Here is a 12,057-nt window from a genome sequence, read left to right as displayed (position 1 = left end):
CCAACAAGGAAACGAGCGCCAGTTACCCCGGGCGGTAACAAAGTATAAAAATGGGCGGCTCGCAGGAGGGGCTGAGGCACTTACAGCCGCTGTGCTATACCGCCCAAGAGCACGGGGGAACGCAGTCACGGCCATCGTCAGGGAAGCGACGATGGTACCAACATATCGTGATGGACCGGGACGGCGGCGACGACGGTCGTCCGATGTGCTGCTCGATGGGGACGGGTTTGCCGATTTGCCACGCCGTCAGCAAGGCGGGACACTTCTGACACTTCTGCGCTTAGCTCGGCTACCGGTTCACTGGCTTGTGCGTTGACGGCTTATATGGGAAACGTTGGAATTTGCATGATTTCATCCGCTAATTCTGCAATCTTGCTGATGCCAAGATCCCCTGCGGTGGCGAGTATCAGACGAACGTTGCCGTGCAAGCGGCCAGCTGAGAAAAATTCAGAGCCATTCCACTCTGTGTAGGTACATGACCAGTGGAGTTGTATATATGCTGATAAATATGTGGATAATAAGTATGTTGATTGAAAATAAAAGACACATACTGCAATAAATTTCGTTTTTTTCACCGTTCTTTTGTCGTTTGATTAAATTGCATAGCCAATGCTTTTCTTGATTTTTAACCGTCTTTTGTTTGCTTTTTTGTATTTATTATATGGTCACCAAGGTGACTATCGCTTTATGGCCGTTAGGATATACGGCCAGTGGTTCTGTGGCGCCACTGGAAACGTTCTTGGCCAAAATGAGGTCTATACACGACCGATGACGCGTCGAGGGCACACTGATGTTTGTGTAAAATTGAATGAATGCCGAACCTTTCCAAGAGAAACGTCACGAATCACTTTCCGTCTGGCCGAGACACGTCTATGTTGAAATCACCCACAATTACGATGGGAGTGGAGACGGGAGGGCTGATCCAACCGAAGGTGCATACACTTGGCGTTTGCGGCACGATCTTTGTCCGTATTACGTGTCGCCCGCCGTTGCCTCGCACGTTCCCCCTTCTGTTCACGACAGTGTTCTTCGTAGGCGTGCTGTTCTTCCGCAGCCATCACCGCTCGCGGCCTACCCATTGCACGGGTGGAAGGGAACTAAGATAAGGTTACGTGGTCTGCCTATAGAGTCCGTGACGTCAAAACGCAATCCATATACTAAACAGCGTCTATTCCACTTTTGCTTCTTTAATACGATATTTTTTTTATCACTATATGTTTTGACACTTCCCGCGAATAAACGCAGCTGGGGCCCACCCGGCGATACGCTTTTGCTGTATGCTTTAGCGCTTTTAGCTCCGGGGTAGCCGCCATCTTTTTTGCCTACGCACACAAGCTGCACAAACCTCCAGAACCTAACGTATAACAGCTCCATTGCAAGAGCTTACGAATAACGGAGGCATCGGTGGTGTTTGCCCTTTCAACTAGCAGGCGCTGCATGCGGCGAAGGCATGAAGAACGACTGAGGAATATGGAAGAAAGTATATGGGCTGGGAGAGTGGTCAGGTATTTGTACAAGAAAAACACTGATTCATAGTGGAGGAAAAGAACTAGGAAGCTTACCAGCAAGTACGCGATCGTTATACTAATATGGCAACAAAGTACTTCTAACGCAACGTCAGAGAGGCCGAGACAATCTCATGGGTAGCGGCAATGGAAAAGAAACCTGCTATGTGTAGCTACTCAAGAGAAAAAAAATAAACAAAATCAGGAAATAAACAATTTATGATAATTCAAAGGGAAGCTTTTCACTCTTCGAAGTACCCGCCGCGGTTGCTTAAAGGCTATGTTGTTGGGCTGCTAAGCACGAGGTGGCGGGATCGAATCCCGGCCGCGGCCGCCGCCGCATTTCGATGGGCGCGAAATACGAAAACACCCGTGTACTAAGATTTAGGTGCACGTTAAAGAACCCCAGGTGGTCGCAATTTCCGGCGTCCTCCACTACGGCGTGCCTCATAATCAGAAAGGGGTTTTGGCACGTAAAACCACATAATTTAACTGTTGTTTCATATAGCTTACAGTGTTCGAACAAGTGAATACTCGACAACATCAAAAGTTAAAGTTCGTCGCGAAGGGATTCCCTCTCTGGACTATACTGTGGGCAGTCGCACAAAATATGGCCAATCGATTCTTCACGGCCGCTGTGGTCACAGTTTGCGGTGTCGGCCATCTCTATGCGGAACGCATAGGGTTTGGTAAGAGCAACGCCCAACCACAGTCGACACAAAAGCGTGGCGTCTCCATGACGAAGCTCTGATGGGACTCGAAGGCTTAATGTTGGATCAAATGAGTATAGTCGGGAATTCCTGAAATGTGGCTCATTCTATTCCGACGTGATGAACTGGCGAGCAAGCAGGCGGAGCTTCCGTGCTGCGTCAGTTCTAGAAAGTGGTATTGGTACGCGGTGGTCCTCGGTATGGACTGAACGGGCAGCTTGATCGGCCCATTCATTGCCGATAATCCCGCTGTGACTTGGAAGCCATTCGAAAGTTATTTCATGGCCTGCATCACTTACATGGTGCATCGTCTCTGTAATCTGAAATACTAGGTGTTCGTGCGGTCCGCGTCGTAAAGGTGACAGTAGAGACTGCAGTGCCGCCTTTGAATCGCAGAAGATTGTCCACTTGTGTGGTGTTCATCACCGATGTAACGAAGGGCGGTAAGGAGCGCTGCGAGCTCTGCTGCCATCGGTGATGTCGTGTGAGTCGTCTTAAATTTGATGGTTGCAACTTTCGCTGGTATCACGATTGCCGCAGCGGAGCTGTTTTTCAGGACATATCCATCAGTGTAGATATGCGTAGAGTCACGGTAGTTCTCGTACAAAAGTATAGTAACGCGATCTGTTTAAGGGCTGGTGATGATAGATCAGCTTTTTTCGTGATGCTAGGTATTGTCAGGTTGATTTTTGGCTGAGCGAAGCACCATGGAGGAATCGAAGGTCACGCAGCAGGAGGCAAACAAGCTGGCAATGATTCACCCTGTGTGGTTATCGTTTGACTGAAAGAGGTGCGTGGTCTGTCCGCTGGTAGAGAGGCTAGGTGGTGGCGAGGAGTTCTGGCAAGATGGCTTATATGGGTCTTCAGCGCTTCAATTTAAATGTGGGTTTTGACAAGGTGGTCTCTAGCGACTGCTATAGTCGCCACTGTTGATGCCCTCTGAGGTAGGCCTTTGGAATATGAACCTGGCAACGTTTAACGCTAGAACGTTGTCTAGTGAGGCGAGTCTAGCAGTGCTATTGGAGGAATTAGAGGGCAGTAAATGGGATATAATAGGGCTCAGTTAAGTTAGGAGGCCAAAAGAAGCATATACAGTGCTTAAAAGTGGGCACGTCCTGTGCTACCAGGGCTTAGCGGAGAGACGAGAACTAGGAGTCGGATTCCTGATTAATAGGAATATAGCTGGTAACATACAGGAATTCTATAGCATTAACAAAAGGGTGGCAGGTCTTGTTGTGAAACTTAATTAATAAGAGGTACAAAATGAAGGTTGTACAGGTCTACGCCCCTACATCCAGTCATGATGATCAGGAAGTCGAAAGCTTCTATAAAGACGTGGAATCGGCGATGGGTAAAGTCAAAACAAAACACATTATACTGATGGGCGACTTCAATGCCAAGGTAGGCAAGAAGCAGGCTGGAGACAAGGCAGTGGGGGAATATGGCATATGCACTAGGAACAGCAGGGGAGAGTTATTAGTAGAGTTTGCGGAACAGAATAATATGCGGATAATGAATACCTTCTTCCGCAAGCGGGACAGGCGAAAGTGGACGTGGAAGTGGAAGCTACAGAACAGGTATTCGGCTTTAACTCAGGAAGAGGACCTTAGTGTTGAAGCAATGAACGACAATCTTATGGGCATCATTAAGGAGTGTGCAATAGAAGTCGGTGGTAACTCCGTTAGACAGGATACCAGTAAGCTATCGCAGGAGACGAAATATCTGATCAAGAAACGCCAATGTATGAAAGCATCTAACCCTACAGCTAGAAAAGAACTGGCAGAACTTTCCAAGTTAATCAACAAGCGTACGACAGCTGACATAAGGAAGTATCATATTGATAGAATTCAACATGCTCTCAGGAACGGAGGAAGCCTAAAAGTAGTGAATAAGAAATTAAGAATTGGCAAGAATCAGATGTATGCGTTAAGAGCTAGACAAAGCCGGCAATATCATTACCAATATGGATGAGATAGTTCAAGTGGCTGAGGAGTTGTATAGAGATTTATACAGTACCAGTGGCACCCACGACGATAATGGAAGAGAGAATAGTCTAGGGGAATTCGAAATCCCACAGGTAACGCGGGAAGAAGTAAAGAAAGCCTTGGGAGCTATGCAAAGGGGGAAGGCAGCTGGGGAGGATCAGGTAACAGCAGATTTGTTGAAGAATGGTGGGCAGATTGTTCTAGAGAAACTGGCCACCCTGTATACGCAATGCTTCATGACTTCGAGCGTACCGGAATCTTGGAAAAACGCTAACATAATCCTAATCCATAAGAAAGGGGACGCCAAAGACTTGAAAAATTATAGACCGATCAGCTTACTGTCCGTTGCCTACAATGTATTTACTAAGGTAATTGCAAATAGAATCAGGAACACCTTAGACTTCTGTCAACCAAAGGACCAGGCAGGATTCCGTAAAGGCTACTCAACAATAGACCATACTCACGCTATTAATCAGGTGATAGAAAAATGTGCGGAATATAACCAACCCTTATATATAGCTTTCATTGATTACGAGAAAGCGTTTGATTCAGTCGAAACCTCAGCAGTCATGGAGGCATTGCAGAATGAGGGTGTAGACGAGCCGTATGTAAAAATACTGAAATATATCTATAGTGGCTCCACAGCCACCGAAGTCCTCCATAAAGAAAGCAACAAAATCCCAATAAAGAAAGGCGTCAGGCAGGGAGATACGATCTCTCTAATGCTAGACACAGCGTGTTTACAGAAGGTATTCAGAGGTCTGGATTGGGAAGAATTGAGGATAAGAGTTAATGGAGAATACCTTAGTAACTTGCTATTCACTGATGATATTGCCTTGCTTAGTAACTCAGGGGACCAATTGCAATGCATGCTCACTGAGCTGGAGAGGCAAAGCAGAAGGGTGGGTCTAAAAATTAATCTGCAGAAAACTAAAGTAATGTTTAACAGTCTCGGAAGAGAACAGCAATTTACGATAGGTAGCGAGGCACTGGAAGTGGTAGGGGAATACATCTACTTAGGACAGGTAGTGACCACGGATCCGGATCATGAGACTGAAATAATCAGAAGAATAAGAATGCGCTGGGGTGCGTTTGGCAGGCATTCTCAGATCATGAACAGCAGGTTGCCATTATCCCTCAAGAGAAAAGTGTATAACAGCTGTGTCTTACCAGCACTCACATACGGGGCAGAAACCTGGAGGCTTACGAAAAGGGTTCTACTTAAATTGAGGACGACGCAACGAGCAATGGAAAGAAGAATGATGGCTGTAACGTTAAGGGATAAGAAAAGAGCAGATTGGGTGAGGGAACAAACACGAGTAAATGACATCATAGTTGAAATCAAGAAAAAGAAATGGACATGGGCAGAACATGTAATGAGAAGGGAAGATAACCGATGGTCATTAATGGTTACAGAATGGATTCTAGGGGAAGGGAAGCGTAGCGGGGAGTGGCAGAAAGTTAGGTGGGCGGATGAAGTTAAGTAGTTTGCAGGGACAACATGACCACAATTAGTACATGACTGGGTAGTTGGAGAAGTATGGGAGTGGCCTTTGCCCTGCAGTGGGCGTAATCAGGCTGCTGCTGCTGCTGCTGCTGCTGCTGATGATGATGATGATGAGGTAAGCCTAGACAGATCTGGAGCGCTTGAGCCTGAACACTTTGTATTGTGCGTATATTCGTTTTGCCTGTGTTGGTTATTGCTGGCAAGCTGTACCGCAGAAAGCCGAGAAAAAGCACCCTGTATAGTTGTAGCATAGCATGCACTTGTCGACATTCCCCAAGCCTTGCCAGTGTAAAACTTGCACAGGTAGCAGATACCTGTCACTTGTTTTTCACGTATGATAAGTGAGGGCTCCATGGCAAGTCCCTGTCGCTTCTGACACCTATATATAGAAACTTGTAAGATCGAACGTATGGTATTCTTTGGCCATTTATTATTACGCTGTAGTTTGTCATGAGTTTTCGCGTATATGGCACGAGTGCGCATCTCTCGGAGGAAATTTCCAGGCCTCAATTACAGAGCTAGATAACAATTTGGGTGGCAGCTCTCTGAATTCTCGCTCGCAACTGCAGGCGCGGTACTGCAGACGTCCATATGCAGATGTCATCTGCGAACATTGATAGCCTGACTGTGCTTGGCACGTGCTCAATGAGAGCAGTTAGGGTTAGATTAAATAACTCAGGGCTAAGTACACCACCCTGAGGGACGCCGCGTTAGCTATAATGTAGATAAATATGGCCTTCCTCGGTGCTTACAAAAAAAAAAGAAAACATATGCAGCTTGCACTAGTGGTGCAAGGCTGGAGTCAACAGTGGAGCTTGTGATTACCTAGCCATTACGTGGCTTGCCTAAGTTGTTTGTAGGTTTTGCCAGGTTACGCTAGGTCTTGCTAAGTTGTTGGTAGGCTTGGCTAAGTCGTTTCTAGGTTTTGCGAGGTTATGGTAGCCTTGGCAACGTTGTTGTCTGGGCGGGATTGACGCTGGAAGTTTTCGACCAGTCGCAGGCCGGGACCGCCTTCTCGGCGAAGTCGAGCGTTCAGGCGCCGACTCTCGCCGTCCCTGGACTGAAACTCAGGATCCTCGACTCGGTGTCGCCTCTTCTCAGCCGCGGCTTCGGCGCGGTGTTCCAAATCAGCTCGGCGACGACGCATCGCTTCTCGCTTGGCAGTATGGCGCTCTTCCTGATAAGCCGCTTCTTCTTCGGGCGCCTGGACTTCGGTCTTCGCATGACAGCAGCACGTACGCACGGAGTAGAGGAGGCGAGAGGTGTGTCGCCGCACCGGCTGTTCCGAGCATTTACTCGCCTGTGACGTCATGACTCCGCTCTTCACGCGTGGGGTGCGAGGAGGTTGCGTGGCTCGGTGCTCTCGCAGGTGGTTGCTAGGCAACGCTAGGCGGCGCACAGCTGGGCTGAGTTTTCTGGTAACGCTCCACGGCGGAACTAAATCTTAAACAGCTCCGCTGTTAAAAGAGAGAAGAAACCGTCAGCGATGGGAGAGAAAAGAGCATATCCTCTTTGGTATCACGTATACAACATAGAGCATGGCATTCGTTGCAACAAAGAACAAGCACAAAACAAGCATTCAAAGCACATCATTGATGATAAGACGCTCCTGATAACAATGCGAAGCACGTAGCGCTCCCTGGATACGTTTCGCGGTAAAGAATACTGCTGCGCAAGCTGCCGCGGCGACGGCAGCTTGCGACGTGGGGAGTGACATCACTAGCCTTTCATATATAAAAGAACTAGCTTAGCAATTGATTTCATTGTTGTTCCAACACTTCCATGGGTAGGCATGCACCTAGTTAGGATTCCTTAGGAGCCGCGTGAATGCGAGAAATGGCAATACGACCAGAGGCGACGTGTTGCCAAAATTACCAATACTCGTATTACTACTATTACTATAAATTACCATTATTACAATGCAATAAACCCCCCACAGCTTCGCTGGATATCCATTTTCGCAGGGCCAGTACGGTGTGCCAACTTTTTTTTTTGCGGCAAGAAGCCGTTGTCAGCTGAAATAGGGTCGATTGTGTTCGTTCGTGCGTTAATTTGTTCATCGCATTTTCGTTCAGGCGTGGTTGCACGTATGGCAAAGAATATATTCGACGTGGGTCGGAAGAACTATCGTCCTGATTTAAGCCTATTTAATATCAATAAATTCTGGGGTTTTACGCGCCAACGCCACGATCTGATAATGAGACACGCCGCACTTAATAACAATTCGGATCCAGATAAAAATATGTGGATCACCTTTTTGATTGGAACTTACTATATGGAACCAGATTACGAGTGTACAGCGGGGGACTTCGGATCAATTTTGACCACCTGGGGTTCTTTAACGTGCACCCAATGCATGGTACACGGGCGTTTCTGCACTTAACCCCCAGCGAAATGCGGCCGCCACGGCCGGGATGTGATCCCACTACCTCGTGCTTAGCAGCGCAACGCCAAATCCACTAAACAACCACGGCGGACTATCTTAGACATTCGCGGCTTTGTGAAGCAACTCTAAAAAATAAAATACAAAGAGGAAATAGGAGAAAAAACGTTGAGATCGAGTAAAGGTGCAGTCAGTAAAGGGCAACTTCGAAGATGTCTCGCTAATCTGCCGGGTCTTGCACATCCTGCAAGCAAATGAATGGTCCTACAGACAGCACGCATATGATGCTGCATGCAAACTGTATGCTTCTTCAGAATGCGGAGGGAGCCTCTTAGCGTTATTTAGAAGTCTGTTCCTGTGTCACAGGAGTTCTTTGAATGTTTTCCAGAAGTACTGAGTCGGGAAGAGATGCTAATGGGAAGATGACGAGTGGTTCTTTATAAACGAAGTGAGGAGCACGAGGTTCACAAGAACTTTTCGCAATAATTGAGTTAAGGGAATCAAAGAGCCAACATGCTGGGCTGTTTTTCATTGACCGTCTCACAAAGGAACACGAAACGTAGCAACCTTTCTAGCTCCTACCGTTGGCTTTATACGGACAGGCGTAAGGAGGGCCAGTTTAACGCTCTGAGCGAAGATGAAAAATATTTCCGTTGTTTTTTCTCCATTGTTAGGGCAATGAAAATGGCAGCGCAGGATTGCTGTATGCCTGCTACTTGATGGCACTGTTACGTCGGGGCGCAATTGGCGTGAAGAGGGCATTGTAGTTACTACTGGGTCTTTCTAAGAATAAATAAATACATTATACATCTCTATGCTGTCAAAAATAAGGGTTCCCTTTCAAGCGCACCATCTGGCATGTCGCCCACTCGCAATCGAGAAAAACAAAGAACAACCGTAAAAGAAGGAGCGTGTACTTCGTAAACTGGAAATCACTCGTAAAGTTGGAAAGCGAAGGCCCTTTAGCTAAGCTCGCCGTTCATGCAGCAACAGAATCAACGCACGGACGCACGCACGCACGCACGGACGCAAAAAGGGCTTTCTCTTCGATTATTACTGCTTGCGTGCATGATGGCGATATAACAGAGTTGAGGTGCGGTGGGAGGCGAGATGATGCACATTCCGCGTGATGCTCGATGGCCCCTGACCGCTCCTTCGGCGGTCCTCTCCCACGTGCCCTCCGCCATTACGTTTCACAGCCGCACTCCGGAGTCGCGGGGCGGCGGGGGCTGCCTGCATTAGTCGTGTTTGCGCTGCTGCGCCGCCCCAAGACAAAAGGATCGCTCGCATACCAGGACCCGACGACCATTGCCCGTGCTACTGGGCCATATCGACTCGGAACCTCGGAACGGTTTATTAATCTCGAGTTGTATACAAGGCAAAGGTGCTGCGGAGATGAGCCGTGCGAAGGTGAGAGAAGCGAGAGACCCAGAAGTCTCAAAGGCTGGCGCGCTAAATATCGTCAGGATTTCGGCACAAATAACAGAGAGCCGACGACGAGAGGACAAAGAAAAGAAGCAACAAGCGCTCGCGCGCGCGCACGTCCAACAGGTACGCGCCCGCTGCGCGCCTTTGTCGTGCCTCCCTTGAAATTCCACAGCGAGAGAGACGGCTCTCGGGGATATTAACTCGGCGCATGCGAACGCCGGATTTATTCTTCTCGGCCTCGGGCCGGGGGGGGGGGGGGAGGGAGGTGGAGGTGAGCGCCAGTGCCTTTGCCTGGCCATGAAATGAAATCTTGCAAACCGTTTTTCCGAAGGACATGAACTTTCATTTTCGCCTTCCCGTTCCCCGGCAGGCTCTCCCTTGGTCGAAAGGTCGACGGGCGTTAAAATCTTATAACCTTTCGATGACAATATGGAAGGATGCTTCGTTATATCCTTGGTGTTATGCGCAATAGCGCGGAGCGTGCCGAAGAAGTAAAACGAGCAGAGGAAAAATGACGCCCCAAATTCTGTGTCACGAAGCGGGGGGGCGGGGGGGGGGAGCTGTCAGCGAGCCGCGCGCCCGCCCGTGTGCGCGCCTTTCGCGGACGAATTAATCGCCGGTGGGCGCTGCACTCGGCTGGGACCGAAGGCACCGCACGTGGATGCTTCTCGGCCTGCAGTGGCGTGAAATTTGGCCGCATACTCGCCCAAGACAGAAGAGACGACGTTCCATGAATGCTCACAAAGTAAATTAATTTGGAATGGGCACACAGATATGACTGAGCGGGCGTGGGGGTAAGGCATACATGGCTCAGTCTCTTTCTTTTCACTGCACGAGAGCGCCAATCACTGGCCTGTCCTATAGAACGCGTACACTATCAAATGATTTTATCTAGGACCTTGAGCATCACCAGAAGTGCGCGACGCTGATAAAGATGGTTGGATGTAGACTTCTTAAATGGTGCCGGACACAACTCGCGACTCGCGAAATGCCGCATGGTTGTGCGAACGTGCGCAGTCGTCACTTCAATGAAAGCAGAAAATGCACATTGAGTAGCGGACTGACTACGACTATCTTCCCGCACGCACGCAACCCCACACAGTTAGACCGGAACGCCTGGCGAGGGATGAAGATAACTGCGCCATTTCTTTTATATTTGTGCCATGCGTCTTCACCGCCGACAACGCTGACAACGACAGCTATCTGTCATCTTCGAGTAGTCATCGTTAATCCATCTGTCATCGTCAGGCCAGCTCCCCATTCTTAACTTCAAGCCATGAGGTGAATTTTTCCGCGAGTTCACAACTCCTGACGCCTCCAGCAGCTCCGCATGTGCACGTGGTCATGCTAGTGAGGTATGTCGCGATTTACACGACGATGAACTCATGTCCCCTCATCGACAGCCGCTGCGAGTGCAGTCCTACATGCAGCCGTAAAATTTATTAGCTATGCGTCTTGATAAGCACCTTCTGTGCAGTTGTGGCTCCAAACAACTTCTGCAATGCCTTCTATCTACCATGAGTCTTTCGCTCCAGAATCAACTTTTTTTTTCTGTTTTAGGAGACATTCCCCATTGCGCAATCGAAAACTGCGTTGCCCGGAGTTGGGCCCTCCATTCCATTCCGACTCCAGTCTGGAGAGCGGAGATCCCTGTAGTTCCACTACTAGCTACCTGGAAGTGGGCCATTCACACATCTGGAGTGGTGAAGCTGATCTATTCCATTCCTCCAGTTACAGTTAATGTCAAGCTTTCTCTTTAATTTAGCACTACTTGCACCGCCCGAGTGCCTAGTAACTAAAACATGTTTTTGAATTTTTAACAATGTTACAAATAATGTTACTTTTATTTTTGCACAAGAACAGATGCGCTTTGTGTTATCGCTGTATCGCGTTGTTACCTGCAATCTCTATAATATCTACTTTTTGAAAAAGAAGCCTTTTATCAATTTTGTTTTCGACAAATATTTTCGTGAAAACTATAGCATTAACTTTTGAAAGAAGCATTGCACGAATATTCGGATAGTAGATCGCGCTGTAAGAACACTTTGTAACGCAGAAATGTTTCCGGGTCCTCATAATGGTATACTGCGTATAGCTAGAACACCGGATTGTTTATAATTACCACGGTAGAACCAGTCATAGGTAGATACTGAAAGAGCCGGCATTGAGTAAAAATTACGAAATGTAATAAATGGCTCACGTCTAGTTTGGAGTAGTTTCTAAACTCACAAATCGGGCTCGTAGTCTCGCTTAAAACCAACGTTTAGAGCTCCAGGACCATGCGGCTATTCCATTCCGACCCCATTCCGCAATGTCGGGCTCCCATTGCATTCCCAGTCCGTCTGCCCGACTGGTACCATCACATCATTCCTTATCCATTGCGGGTGATGAAAATGTGGAATGATCCCAGAATCATTCCGTTGCCACTAGTAACTCTGTTCGAAAAGGTCGCGATGTACTGTTTTTGTGGCCACCGTAGTCATTGTGCTGCCGATCATAGGTAGTGGCCATGCCGAGGAAACCGTCCGTTCATGCACGT

General features: G+C 48.1%; 1 protein-coding gene across 4 annotated transcripts in view; it reads right to left on the bottom strand.

Moving 5' to 3' along the window:
- The window catches only part of LOC139052731 (guanidinobutyrase-like), a 95,702-nt gene that overhangs the window by 35,960 nt on the left and 47,685 nt on the right, over positions 1-12,057 (bottom strand). Inside the window, exon 1 of one of the 4 annotated variants that reach the window (XM_070529786.1) lies at positions 85-367. The exons of the other annotated variants lie outside the window; for them this stretch is intronic. Within the exon in view, the coding sequence (XP_070385887.1) occupies positions 85-135 (51 nt within the window). The 5' untranslated portion in view covers positions 136-367. Of the gene's footprint in view, positions 1-84; positions 368-12,057 lie in introns of those variants that run through there. 4 annotated transcript variants of the gene reach the window in all.

The sequence above is a fragment of the Dermacentor albipictus genome, chromosome 1 (genome assembly GCF_038994185.2).
Source record: "Dermacentor albipictus isolate Rhodes 1998 colony chromosome 1, USDA_Dalb.pri_finalv2, whole genome shotgun sequence".
Taxonomy (NCBI): domain Eukaryota; kingdom Metazoa; phylum Arthropoda; class Arachnida; order Ixodida; family Ixodidae; genus Dermacentor; species Dermacentor albipictus.
The sequence above is the reverse complement of the archived record's forward strand: the minus strand, read 5'-3'. Positions and strand labels throughout refer to the sequence as shown.